Here is a 14253-nt window from a genome sequence, read left to right as displayed (position 1 = left end):
TGCGCCTAGAGCCCGTGCTCCGCAACAAGAGAAGCCACCGCAATGAGAAGCCCGCGCACGGCAACGAAGAGTAGACCCCGCTCACTGCAACTAGAGAAAAGCCCGCGTGCAGCAACGAAGGCCCAATGCAGCCAGAAATAAATAAATAAATAAATTTAAAAAAAAAAATAGTAAATAAGGTTTCTCAGGAAGAGAAAGTCATGTTTCACAGCTCTGGAATCTATTTTTCAGGCGCCTTAGGAGGAATCAGATGATCCTGGCTAACACCTTATTCCAGTGTGTTTGTTACCACCCTGAAGAGTTCCAGATCATCACCAGCGGGACAGACAGAAAGGTAAGAGTCAAGATCTTTCTGGTACAAGAGAAGAGCCGTGAAGCCTTGTGGCTGAGGGTACAGGCTCTGGAGTCAGGCCATGCCAGTTCGAACCATGGGTTTGCTGGTGATCCGCCGTGTCAGTTTGGAAATGCTACGTAACGTTTCTGGGTGCCTTTGCTTCCTTGTCTGCAAAATGCAAGTGATGACACCACTGACCTCATGCAGTTTCTGTGGGGATTAAAGTCACGATATGATTGAATATGGTGCTAAAAGCAGGGGGCCTGGCACATAGCTGGCACTCAGTAAGTACTGGTTTTGATTATGAGGACATTTCTAAGGCTGGAAGTGTTGTGCCCAAAGGAGCTGTCACTTTGATTAAATTCGAATTGAATGACAATAGAGCTCATCTCTCATCACCCTACTTCATCAATATATTAAAAATCTCTTTAGCTAGGGAGTCCTTGTCCTTCAGTGAAAATTGGCCATTATCTGGGGGGGAGCATTTCCCCCTTGGAGCAAGCAAGAGGCTTCAGGAGAGAGACACATGGAAGGGCAAGGAAGCTGGGGTGTCTTCCACCCTGCCAGCCACATCAGATCAGCCAGATCTTGGCCTGATTACCTGCACATCCAATTACTGGGTTTGAATACCCCTAATGTAGACTTTGAGATGACTTTGAGATAATTGAAGAAGAGTTTGCATATTTATTGTTTTGCCAGATACAGGCTAAGTTAATGGAGTTAAAAGTATTAAAGTATTGAGGGAAAAATACAAAAGGTACCTTCCCTCTCCACCCCCACCCCCCCAAATTAGAAGCTAGGAGTGGGGCTTTTTCCTGTTTAAGCTTCCCAGGTGATTGGGAACGACTGCCTGAGACCCTTTGTCATAAAAACCCAAGGAATGCTGCCTGGTCCAACCGGGATCTGCCCGACACAGACAGAATGTTCTGGAAGGGCGTGAAGAACTGCCTCTGTGTTCCAGTCTCTGTAGGTTGTTAGGTTTCTTTGTGTCTCATCCGCCCAAACTGGCCTATGCCTGCCCATCCCCCAACCTGTGCTTGACTTGTGGTCTAAGTGGGCTTCCTCATGGCGCTGGGGTGGGATGGATATTAGGGAGTTAATCACCACATCACTATAAATGCTTTGATGGACGGTTCATATTGTTTCTAAATTAGTGTGATATCTGCCGTATTCTAGGTTTCAGCTTTTGAGACTTGAAACAATCTATTTCCCTCTTATTTGAATTTCGACCAGAATATTCCAACCATAAATCATAAATCTGTCAAACAACTCTAAGTGCTGGGGACATGACAGTGTCCCTGCTGTCATGGAGCTTACCTACCTTCTGTATTAATTTTGGTGGGAGGGGATGGAATTGGATAGTACACATGTAAATGAGTCCATGAAAGAGCAATGAGTAATAAGTGAACAAGATGATACGAGATGGTTGAAAGAGCTAAAAAAAATATAGAACAGGCTGTAGGATAATGGCTGGGAGAAGGAAGCTGTTTTAGCAAGGATGGTCAGCGAGGCCTCCTTAAGGAGGTGGCACTTGAGCTGAGGCCTGAGTGCCAGGAGGACCTAGCCGTGCTTTGATCTCAGGGAAGACCATTCCTGGCAGAGGACACTTGGGAAAGCCCAGGAGAGGCTCACTTTGACTTCCCTGGTCAAGGAAGCTGGTAGTCAAGCACCAATGACTTACATGGATGTGATTCCTGAGAAACTAGGATTTTGGCATGCTTTCATACTCCTTTATGTTTTTACTATGAAATCAGAACTTTACTGTTAAAGTGACCGAGCAGCGATAGAAATTATAAAGCAAAATAAATAAATAAAAAGAAAAGAAAAATTTTAAATAGCATACACCGTTTCTAGCTACATTCAGAGGAATACAGATTCCTGGTGTAATGACGGGAACACAGCAAGTTGCCATCAACATGAAACAGAGAGAAAGTTCTGGGTGAAATACTCAAGTTCCCACTCCTGATTCCTGGTCAAGGGCTCTGTTTAGAAAGAAATTTTATATGTGAATTGGTTGTACATTTACAAAGTTCAAAGTTCACAAAGTAAAAAAGCAGTATATTCAGAGAAAAATCTTCCTTCCTTGAGCCCCTGTCTCCTTTCCACCCCTAACCTAGTTCCTTGGCCCAGGAGGGATGGTGGGGGGGGCGGGGGGAGGATGGGGGTGGAATATGATCAGTCTCTGTTTAAACCCAGCCCTGCCGAATGTTCTGTTGCTTTGAGGCAGAAGAGAAGGTTTGGAATAAGGGTGGGGTGAGGAAGAGGGAGGGCCAGCCACAGTGAGAGCTCACTTTGTAAGGCCCAGTCTCCAGAACTTTCCAGAGCTGCTCATTCCCCAAGCTGGAGGAAGGAAATGCTTTCCCCTCCCGCCAGGCCTAAAGAAAGCTTCACTTTCCTCCTCTTAAGAGCAGAGTTGGGAAAGTGGATGCAGCGGCTGCTTTCTTGTCTCCTTTACAGCTTCCTTCAGGCTCAGTCTGCCCCATCTGACCAACAGTACTCTCTGTCTCAATCCGGTTTACCAGCATATCAACACCTCTTTAAACTGAATGCAAATTTAAAAGCCACTACTAAAAATATTAAAATGATTTCTCCACCCCCTGCTTTAGCCTATTTATAATTTCAGCTGGTATATCATCCCAGGGTGTATTTTTGCTGTCTGCTATATAAAGTGGAACCTTCTTTTGTTAGCATGCGTGTGTATGATTTCACTGAGCTGAACCCTGCCTCATGCTTCTTTCTTGAATTCCAGATTGCTTACTGGGAAGTGTTTGATGGGTCAGTAATCAGAGAGTTGGATGGTTCCTTGTCCGGGGCCATCAACGGCATGGATATCACCGTGGAAGGAGTGCACTTTGTCACAGGTCAGTCCTGGGATAAGAGAAGAAAGCCAAGCCCAGCTTATTTAAATGGGAATGTGGAACTCCCAAGCGGGAGGCAACTGGAAGTGACCACAAAAGGGTCTAAAGGGCAATGTGGTTAGATTCAGGCCTGAACACTGCAGCCGGTGTGGCTGGGAAAGAAAAATCCAGAAGTCACATTTCAACGAGAGGAAACATTTGCTCACAAGCCTTAGGGGCACAAATATCAACTAAGCTTCCACTGCGTGCTTGTTTTGTGGTGGGCAGCGATGAAAGAAATGGGCCTTTACACAACATTGTAAACCAATTATACTTCAATTCGAACAAATTAATTAATTTAAAAAAAAAGAAAGAAAGAAATGGGCCTTTATATGGGCTGGGCTGGGCTGTCCAGTCTGCCTTGCTCTGCTATTTCCTACTGAAGTCTTAAATGCCAGGCTTCTCAGTCAGCATTTCCGGGGGGCATTCGCCACACAACGTGCCCACTGCAACAGCATCAGTCTCATTTCTTGCAGCCTCTTTGATTCTTCCAGACAGTAACCAGTTAATGTTCCCAATCAATAAAAGTTTCACAAACACATTTACGTAAAGCATGATATAAAATTAGACACGGTATGATCCCAATCACATATTCAGATGTATATCTGTGTAACTTACAGAGAAAAGACCAGAAGGAACTAAACCAAGATGTTACTAGTGGTTCTCTCTGGATGGTGGGATCACGGGTGATGTCACCTCTTTACATTTTTTCCCCCCAAAGTAACTACAGCAGATCTAGATTTTTATAATCAAGGAAAAGAGTGTTTATAAAGATAGGTTTTTCTTCCTTTAAAATCAGCACATGGGGAATGTATTGAAAACGATCCAGTAATTTAAAATCAGGACTGTTTCTCTCTGTTCTGTTGCAGCAATGCCATGTAACTGCTTTGTCGTTTTCAGGTGGAAATGACCATCTTGTCAAAGTTTGGGATTACAATGAGGGTGAAGTGACTCATGTTGGGGTGGGACACAGTGGCAACATCACCCGCATCCGGATAAGTCCAGGAAATCAGTACATCGTTAGCGTGAGTGCCGATGGGGCCATTTTGAGATGGAAGTACCCATTTCCCTCATGAAGCATTGGAGACCTCCTGGATTCACAGCACTGAATACTGTCCTGCTGGAGGCTGAGCTTAGATAATTCCACGACTAGTCTTGCTTTCTCACATCTGTGTTTCTGTGCTTTGGTCAAAATAGTTTATCTACACGTTTCCCCTTTCCTTTATAGAATGCATCTTACATTCTCGAATTGTATATTAAAACTGAGATGTGTTCAAGAATAATTCGTCCAGACTGTAAAGTTTTTTTATTCTGAGTAAGTTCCCAATTGTTTGTTTCCTGTCATAATCTCCCTTCTATGACTCTGCAAAACCCACAGCCCTTCCTCATAATTTGTCCACAGATAACCATTGCTGTTAGTCTCTAAAAATAAGGAAGTTGAATTTACCTTCTTAATCAGCATTTCATTGGTCAAGCTGCCTGGGGCAAGACGTGGGTTTGGATCCAGATCTTGGGTAGGGTTTTTGTTTTGTTTGAACTCTCTGATACTCCGTTTTGTAAAGCAAGAATACCTGCTCAAAAAGTGATTGTGATGGGGCTTCCCTGGTGGCGCGGTGGTTGCGCGTCCGCCTGCCGATGCAGGGGAGCCGGGTTCGCGCCCCGGTCCGGGAGGATCCCACGTGCCGCGGAGCGGCTGGGCCCGTGAGCCATGGCCGCTGGGCCTGCGCGTCCGGAGCCTGTGCTCCGCAACGGGAGAGGCCGCAGCGGAGGGAGGCCCGCGTACCGCAAAAAAAAAAAAAAAAAAAAAGTGATTGTGAGAATTAAGTGAAATAATGTATTAAAGCATCGGCAGAGTTCATAACACAGAGTAGAAACTTCAATATGAATTATGGTGCTTTCTCAAAGAAAATGTGTGTCGGGGATCTTGGGGGTAATTATCAAAGGTGAAATTTCATAGATGCTTTTGTGGAGTTAACCATAAAATCTTTCTCCTCTGCTTACCATTAGAAGGGCGATGGAATGGACCTTGTGTATTGACCGTGCAACCAGGGACGGTGTCCTTTTCCAGGGAGGGTAAATAACGGTATTTCCCAGAAACACTTCAAGTCTCTAATTCACAGGACAGTCTTTTGTTCTGCGCATATTCTTTTTTTTTTGTGGTACGAGGGCCTCTCACCGTTGTGGCCTCTCCCGTTGCGGAGCACAGGCTCCGGACGCGCAGGCCCAGCGGCCATGGCTCACGGGCCCAGCCGCTCCGCGGCATGTGGGACCCTCCCGGACCGGGGCACGAACCCGTGTCCGCTGCATCGACAGGCGGACTCTCAACCACTGCGCCACCAGGGAAGCCCTGCGCATATTCTTTATCCTTTACCTAATGCTTTTTTTTTTTTCCTGCATCAGGTAACCTGCTGCTGCCCTATTTGACATATCAAGGTGGATATTTAATAAATGATGACCACTTATTCATCAAATAATAAGTAACATTTCAGGGCATTCATGTGATAATGCCTCCTGCTAATCTCTTGTTGAGCTAGAAATTGATGAGAAATTCATTTTGCGAGACTTTGCCGGATTAATTATAAACGTGACAGTCACAGGATAAAGTGAGGGAAGTCCCCGGAGAATCAAGGGCAAGGCAATGCCAAGTCAATTCTTATTGGGCAACAATTCAGCTGGGATTTTGCGTTAAGGAGTGAACGTGAGACCCCCTAGGGGGCGCGCCCGGGAGATGGAAAACTTCCTGGTGAGCAAATACTGAGGCTGGAAAGATCTAAGCTGCGGGGTTGGCAGTCCACAGACCCTGCTCGAGTTCCGGCTTCTCTGCTTACGGGTCGTGTTACCTCAGCCCATTGCGTTAACCTCTCTGAGCCCGTTTCTCCACCAATTAAACCGAGGACGGTCAAGTCTCGCTTGCAAGTTTTGATAAACTCTCTAACCTAGTCTGTAATTTAAACAAGCAAACCACAACCATCCCGGGTGTTTCCACACGCGCCTCCCAGTTCGGGTCCCAGGATGGTGGGTCCCATAAAGGCTCTGCCTCCCCTGCGGGGCAGACGGGCTGTAAGGAGGTGGCGCCACCTGTCCGCACAAACCTGAGCCTGCGGCGGAACCAGCGGTACCACGGTGCTCTCCACCACTTCACAGCCCCCAGTGTGCGTCTCTCGCTACGCCGGAGGCTGCCCTCCGGGGAATCTTCCTTTCCCTTCTCTTCACCTTCGCCTGGAGGTAATTACAAGAAATTTAGCAACTGCCAGGGCTTTGCAATTTACTAGGGCGTTCACATTTATCATTCCTGTATTATTTTCACAGCTTGAAGGCTGGGAGGGGACTAGGAGCAGAGGTTAAATTCAGGTCGGTAGGTTTAGGAGAGGTTAGGAAGGGGGAGGGAACCTAAACTCTGTGCTCCAGTGCTTTTATTCCTGGTCCGAGCAGCGGGGGCGGGACCCGACGGGGGTGGGGGCGGCGGGGCGCTGCCCGGGGCGGGCCCTACGGCCTGATTCCCGCGCGGGGCGGGGCGGGGCGGGGCGGGGCGGCCCCGCCCTTGGCTCCGCCCCCGCCCGGTCCCCGCACACCTGGCCCGCAGGTAGCCGGCTCCCCGGCGCCTTTCCGAGCCTGGAAGGGCCTGTTGGCTGCTTGTCCGTACGGCGCCCGGAGGCTGGGGGCTCCACTCCTGGAGGGGCGCCGGCGGGAGCCATGGACCCGGGCGCGGGGGCCGCGACCGGAGAGGGGCCGCCCGCGCCCCGGGCCCGCCGCCGCCGCTCCCTGCGCCGCCTGTTTGGTCGCTTCCTGCTGGCGCTGGGCAGCCGCTCCCGCCCCGGGGACTCGCCGCCCAGGCCCCAGCCCCAGCCCCAGCCGGGACATGGCGATGGCGACGGGGAGGGAGGCTTTGCTGGCCCCCCGGGCCCGGATCCAGCTGCGCCCGGAAGCCCCGGGGAGGAGCGCCCGCCCCGACCCCAGCCCCAGCTCTCCGCCGGCGACGGGGCGCGGATCCCGGGAGCTCAGGGCTTGAAGAACCACGGCAACACCTGTTTCATGAACGCCGTGGTGCAGTGTCTCAGCAACACCGACCTGCTGGCCGAGTTCCTGGCGCTGGGGCGCTACCGGGCGGCGCCGGGCCGCGCCGAGGTCACCGAGCAGCTGGCGGCGCTGGTGCGCGCGCTCTGGACGCGCGAATACACGCCCCAACTTTCCGCCGAGTTCAAGGTAGGCAGCGCCGGGCTGCCTCCAGCCTTGGCCGCTCGGCGGCAGCCACGTTCCGGCCTTTAGCGTTTCCCTTCTGGACCGTTGGGTGCTCCATCAGGAAAGGGGTTTCTTGGGGACTTCTCTAGATGGCATTTGCCAGTTAAGCCTCGGATTATCGCATTAAAAAAAATAAATTTATTTTTACATTTTTATTTATTTTTGTCTGCGTTGGGTCTTCGTTGCGGTGCGCGGGCTTCTCATTGCGGTGGTGGCTTCTCTTGTTGCGGAGCACAGGCTCTAGGCGTGCGGGCTTCAGCAGTTGTGGCACGCGGGCTCTAGAGCGCAGGCTCAGTAGTTGTGGTGCAGGGCTTAGCTGCTCCTCGGCATGTGGGATCTTCCTCGACCAGGGCTCGGGCCCGCGTCCCCTGCATTGGCAGGCGGATTCTTAACCACTGCGCCACCAGGGAAGCCCATCGCCTTTGTTTTGAGTTGATTAGTGTGTCAGCGCTTGAGGCGGGTGAGTTCAGGGAGCTGGTAGATTTGAGCGTATTCAGCATTTCTGCGCTCAGCAAACATTAGTTGAAGTATCGGAGGACTGTGCTAACGCCAGGGATAGAGTTTCCACTCCAGTTTCCAGTGAGGTGCGGGGAGTCGGACTTCGAAGGCCAAGGTCTAGGAGGAAGGAGGTGAATGATTAGAAGGACGCAGCCTGGCCAAGATCTGGGAGTAATCCCCACAGGGGGAGGGAACAGCAAGTGCAACGACCAGAGGCCCGAAGGAGCTGAGAACTGGAGGCATGAAAGAAAACTCGGGTGGCTCTTGCCCAGGAGAGTAGAGTGGGGAGGAGATGAGGTTGGCCAGATCATGTAAGGTTTTGGAGGCAACGGTAAGGAGTTTGGCTTTTATTCTAAGCCCATCGAAAGCTGAGAACCTGTGTGCCAGGTTCTCTGTGTACTGCGCTGAGGACCTGGGAGAGGCAGTGGGTGTGCTATATTGGAGGTGGCATCCTTTGGCTTAGTGTGAATGAAATCCCCTAGGATGCGTTAGCGTGGGTTTGTATCCTTTGTTCCTGGGGTCACGGTCTACTTACTGGGTATGCTGCAGGGTCACGAGGCTTTGGAAGTCATGTGTGCGTTAGCGTGGGTTTGTATCCTTTGTTCCTGGGGTCACGGTCTACTTACTGGGTATGCTGCAGGGTCATGAGGCTTTGGAAGTTATGTGTATCACTTCACCCCGGATTAAAGCGGGGCATTTGTTTGGGGTCCCAGCTGGATTAAAGAGTGCTGATAATTGACACGCATGGCTGGCTTCCTGCTAAAAAACCACAGTTCTGGGCAGAGAGCTGAAGCTCCCCAAAGACTAGGGATTGTTGTTCTTGGGGGAGAGGGAACTTGTCAGTGTTCATTCCACAAGCATCACCGCTCTTGAGTTTCAGCCTGAGAAAGCAATCCTTGCCATGTGACCCACGAGGATGCCAACCCCCACCGTCCTCCCTCCTGCTTCCACTAGTGAAGCACTGTTCTGCAGGCGTCAGTGGGTCAAATGGGTGTCAGTAATATCTCCTTTTGGCATCATTTGCTTTTTAAATGTGAGAGGCAGTATCCTTCAGTGGTTCAGAGCAAGGTCTTGGTTACCTTGAGCAAGTTACTAAAATCTCAACTGTGCCTCAACTTTCCTTATCTGTAAAATGGGACTCTAGCGGTACCTACCTTCTTATAGGGTTGTTGTGAGGGTAAAATGAGCTAATTATAACTTCTCACCTGCAGAGACCTGGAGGGAGGGAGGTAATCCTGTGTACCTTTTCTATTGCTCCATGCATTCTTATCCAGTTACTGCAGCAATGGGAGAGACGGGAGTAGCTTGAAAAGTCTTCCAAATTAGTAATCACCCTCCATGACTCACCAGCGTTTCCTGTCTCTCTCGCCTGCTCTCAAATCCCTAGAGCCAAGAAGCTCCCGGTGAGCCTCGGGGAGCTGAAGGATAATCAGACTGTTAATATGTTAGTAAGGGTGTTATAAGCCAGGGGTTCCTGGAACTTTCCTGGTAGGCAGCCTTGGAGAGAGTGGGGAAGGATTCCAGAATCTGTGCTTTTAAACCTTGGGGATTGAAATCTAGGTGGGCTCCTCTTATTTTACAGAAGAGGAAACATTTATTCATTCAACAAATATTGAGTGTCTAGATACTATACAGGGAGCGTGGAACACATGTGGGGTGATGAGTGCAAAACCTGATCCTGGGGCTCCTGTCCTGGAGCTTACGGTCCAGTGGGAGAGATGGATGTGAGTGAAGTAATACCACGGGCCCACGATTAGAACTGGTGACAAGTGCTACAAAATAAAGATGCTCTATTTACAATAGCCAAGACACGGAAGCAACGTAAGTGTCCATTGACAGATGAATGGATAAAGAAGATGTGGCACATATATACAATGGAATATTACTCAGCCATAAAAAGAAATGAAATTGAGTTATTTGTAGTGAGGTGGATGGACCTAGAGTCTGTCATAGAGTGTGAAGTAAGTCAGAAGGAGAAAAACAAATACCATATGCTAACACATATATATGGAATCTAAAAAAAAAAATGGTTGTGTTGGACCTAGAATCTGTCATACAGAGTGAAGTAAGTCAGAAGGAGAAAAACAAATACCTTATGCTAACACATATATATGGAATCTAAAAAAAAAAAATGGTTGTGATGAACCTAGGGGCAGGACAGGAATAAAGACACAGACGTAGAGAATGGACTTGAGGACACGGGGAGGGGGAAGGGTAAGCTGGGACGAAGTAAGAGAGTAGCATTGACATATATACACTACCAAATATAATATAGACAGCTAGTGGGAAGCATGGCACGGGGAGATCAGCTCGGTGCTTTGTGACCACCTAGAAGGGTGGGATAAGGAGGGTGGGAGGGAGACGCAAGAGGGAGGGGATATGGGGATGTACGTATGCATATAGCTGATTCACTTTGTTATAAAGCAGAAACGAACACACTATTGTAAAGCAATTATACTCCAATAAAGATGTTAAAAAATAATAAAAGTAAAAAATAAAGATGCTCTATGGCAATTCTGGCAGGAGGATGTGATTGTTTGGGGAAGGTGGTGTGAGGAGGTGGGCTAGGAAGTCTTCCCAGGAGAGGGAACCATTGAGTTGAGTTTTGAAGGATGAAGGGTCAACTAAGGACATGGGAGGGTGGGAAAGTGCATTATAGTTCCTGAGACAAACTGCCAGTCACTGAGGGGGTGGGGCTGGGCAGGATAAATGCCTGATAAAATGAATTAATGAAAGCCCATGTGGCTGGGGGTCCGGGCTGGAGAATGGGTTTGGGAGAAGCCACAGAAGGTTGTGTAAAGGAGTTTGGTCTTTAAGAGGGATTATTAGCTTCAGACCGAGGAAGGGAGGACGTTGAGAAGCGGCCAGCAGGCTGGAGTGAGTTACTCCAGCCCAGCCACGCAAAAAGGATGGGTCTGTGGCGTTCCCCCTCCCTGGGCCCTGAGTCACCCAGCGTCCCAGTGATAGTAGGACTTAAGAGCAAATGAATAAATACATTTTAAAAATCCTGTCCATGGTATTATTCGTAATACTTTGATTTCTAATGAAGTAGATCAATGTATATAAGTATAAAAAATTGGAAAATGCTAAAATGTTAAAAAAAAAAAAGATCTGGAACTCGACCCTCTGGAGATAACCATCATTACTGTACATTACTGTACATCATAACTGTACAGCACATTGATGTGCTTCAAATCATGTACAAACAATTGGAAATTCTAGTTTTGTATCTTGCTGTTTTCAGTTAAGTAGTATCATAAGACTTTCTCCTGGTCATTAAAATGTTTTATAAAACTTAATTTTTAATGATTGTGTAATATTTCATTAAATGAACCAATCCCTCGGGAGATGTTTATGTACTGCACAATTGTCCAGCCATCATGCTACATGAAAAATTCTTGTATATAAATCATTGTCCTCAGCTCTGATCATTTCCAGAAGCTTAATTCCTTGAAGTGAAACGACAAGGTCAAAGCAAAGATGACTGTTTTGTTCTTTTTATGTTTCTTGCTTTTTTTTTTTTTTTTGTGTGGTACGCGGGCCTCTCGCTCTCGTGGCCTCTCCCGTTGCGGAGCACAGGCTCCGGACGCGCAGGCTCAGCGGCCACGGCTCACGGGCCCAGCCGCTCCGCGGCATGTGGGATCCTCCCGGACCGGGGCGCGAACCCGGTTCCCCTGCATCGGCAGGCGGACGCGCAACCACTGCGCCACCAGGGAAGCCCCTGTTTCTTGCTTTTAAAATCAACTTTTATGAGGTATAAATTATGTACAGTGAAAGGCACCCATTTTTAAAAATTGAGTTATATGTGAGATATAACACTGTGTAGGGTATATAATACATTGGTTTGATACATTTGTATTGCAGTACGATTGCCAGTAGCAGCATTGGTTAACACCCCTATCTCGTCATGTAATTATCATTCCTTTTAGCCCTGGGACCAATTAAGATCTAGTGTCTTAGCAAGTTTATTGTTTATAGTACAGTTTTGTTGTCTATAATCACTGTACAGGTACACTTCATTTCATTGTACTTTGCAGATATTGCATTCTTTACAAACTGAAGGTTTGTGACAACCCTGCATCGGTCAAGTCTATCAGCGGCCTTTTTCCAAGAGCATTTGCTCACTTTGTGTCTCTGTCACATTTTGGTAATTCTCACAGCATCTACAACTTTTTCATTGTTATTATATTTGTTATGGCGATCTGTGATCAGTGATCTTTGATGTTACTATTATAATTGTTTGGGGCTGCCGTGAACTATGCCCATAGAAGATAGTGAACTTAATAAATGTGTGTGTTCTGACTGCTCCACCAACCGGCTGTTCCCCCACCTCTCTCCCTGTCCTTGGGCCTCCCTCTTCCCTGAGACACACAATATTGAAATTAGGCCAATTAATAACCCCACAATGGCCTCTAAGTGTTCAAGTGAAAGGAGAAGTCATTCCATGCGGCAAATGTCATCGTGGTCTTATTTTCAGAAATTGCCGCAGTTACCCTGACCAGTCAGCAGCCACCAACATCGAGGCCAGACCCTCCACCAGCAACAGATTAGACTCGCTGAAGGCTCAAATGATGCTTAGCATTTTTTAGCAATAAATTGTTTTATTTATTTATTACTTATTTTTGCAATTTTATTTTTTTTGAATTTTATTTTATAATAAATTGTTTTTTAATTAAGGTCTGTAGGTGGTTTTTTTAGACAATGCTATTGTACATTGTAATATTGTAGTGTTAAGAGACTACAGAATAGTGTGAATATAATTTTGTATGCCCTGGGAAACCAAAAAATTCACGTGACTCGCTTTATTGAGATACTTGCTTTATTATGGTGGTCTGGAACTGAACCTACAATAACTCTGAGGTCTGCCTGTACCATGTATTAGTCTCCAGGACTTATTTATCTACTAATTACAACTATGTACCCTTACACACCATCTGTCCCATCCCTCCACCCTCAGCCCCTGATAACCACTGTTTTATTTTCTGCTTTTCCAATTTCGATTTGTTTTTAGATTCCACATGTAAGAGGTATTATACACTATCTGTCTTTCTCTGTCTGACTTATTTCACTCAGCATAATGTCCTCATGGTCCATCCACGTTGTTGCAAATGGCAGAATTTCTTTTCTCAGGGCTGAGTAAAAATTTTAAGTGTAGACTCTGATGAGTTTTGATATGTATGTAGCTGTATAATTACCATCCCAATTTTAAGTATTTATTGTTTTTTAGTTTTTAGTTCAATTTTGTTGGGCTTGATTATTTTTAGTACCCACATTGATAAATTTCTTTCCAAATAATTATATCAAGTTGTAGATACACCAGCAATGCATATTTTCCTAAGTATTGGTTATTCTGTCTTATTAATTTATTGAACAAAAAGAAATAGCATCTTGTTTTTACATTTGTTTTTTTTGATTAGGAGTGAGGTGTTGGATTTTTCTATGCTTATTTACTAGTTGTAAGACTGCTCTTGGAATTGTCTGTTCATGTGGTTTGTCTATCCATTCTGCCTCGGTTCTTTTTTCTTGTTTCTGTAAGTTCCTTAACTCTAGTCATATTTGCTGCAGATATTTTCTCCCAACTCTCTCCTTCTCCCTACGGAAAGTTTTAGATTTATTTATATCATACCTTTTGATAAACATTCTATGTTACATACTTCTAGTTTTTCTATGGCTATATTGAGGATTTCAGCCATCTGGAATTTATCGTAGCTCACGTGCTTGAGGATCAATTTTAGACTAACAATTTTAGGCATACAGTATGCCTCAAGTGATACGGTGGAGGCGTTGCTTTTTAAAAACAAGGATACCTTCATCACTCGTATGTTTTGGAAGTTCTGGACAAAACCAGTAAGACATGAAGTGGAAATGGAAAAAAAATTGAACAGAAGGAAAATTACTAAATCGTTCTAGAAATCCGTATTTTAGAATGATCGCTGTCGCTAATGGGTTCAGGTACAACATAGATAGTCAAAAGCAAGACCCATTTGGAAACATATAAAAATGAGATTTCATACCTAAAAACAACCCAATGTATGAAATAAGTAGGAATACTTCTTAAAACAAATATGTTATAAATTATCAGTGGTGAGAGGAAGAAATACACACACACACACACACACACACACACACACACACACACACACGGATAGAGCTATGCCGTATTGCAGGGTAGAAATACCAAATATCGCCATTCATCTCTCCCAAGTTAAATCCCAAGGATTTAGCTTTAATGCAGTTCTAGTTACATTTCAATAGACTTTCTATGGGAATGTTTTCTGTAGAATC

The 14253-nt window shown here is 46.4% G+C and overlaps 2 protein-coding genes and 1 long non-coding RNA gene across 7 annotated transcripts in view; 2 read left to right on the top strand and 1 right to left on the bottom strand.

Annotated features, from left to right (window-relative positions):
* CFAP52 (cilia and flagella associated protein 52) overlaps positions 1 to 4439 on the top strand; it is a 40016-nt gene extending 35577 nt beyond the window's left edge. For both annotated transcript variants that reach the window (XM_024127898.2, XM_007104356.3), the window contains 3 exons: positions 232 to 334; positions 3084 to 3195; positions 4132 to 4439. In XM_024127898.2, the coding sequence (XP_023983666.1) occupies positions 232 to 334; positions 3084 to 3195; positions 4132 to 4307 (391 nt within the window). In that variant the 3' untranslated portion in view covers positions 4308 to 4439. The remainder of the gene's footprint in view (positions 1 to 231; positions 335 to 3083; positions 3196 to 4131) is intronic.
* Positions 2231 to 7319, bottom strand: LOC114487650 (uncharacterized). Its single transcript, XR_003682885.1, has 4 exons — positions 7257 to 7319; positions 6324 to 6450; positions 3093 to 3202; positions 2231 to 2316 (listed from the first exon to the last, which is right to left on the bottom strand). It is a non-coding gene; the product is annotated as an uncharacterized lncRNA (long non-coding RNA).
* USP43 (ubiquitin specific peptidase 43) overlaps positions 6331 to 14253 on the top strand; it is a 104407-nt gene continuing 96484 nt past the window's right edge. For 3 of the 4 annotated variants that reach the window (XM_028498906.2, XM_028498904.2, XM_024127862.3), the window contains exon 1: positions 6824 to 7434. In XM_028498906.2, coding sequence (XP_028354707.1) covers positions 6925 to 7434 — 510 coding nt within the window. In that variant the 5' untranslated portion in view covers positions 6824 to 6924. Of the gene's footprint in view, positions 6457 to 6823; positions 7435 to 14253 lie in introns of those variants that run through there. The other variant, XM_028498907.1, reaches the window with a different exon arrangement.

Source organism: Physeter macrocephalus, chromosome 14 (assembly GCF_002837175.3).
Source record: "Physeter macrocephalus isolate SW-GA chromosome 14, ASM283717v5, whole genome shotgun sequence".
Taxonomy (NCBI): domain Eukaryota; kingdom Metazoa; phylum Chordata; class Mammalia; order Artiodactyla; family Physeteridae; genus Physeter; species Physeter macrocephalus.
The sequence above is the reverse complement of the archived record's forward strand: the minus strand, read 5'-3'. Positions and strand labels throughout refer to the sequence as shown.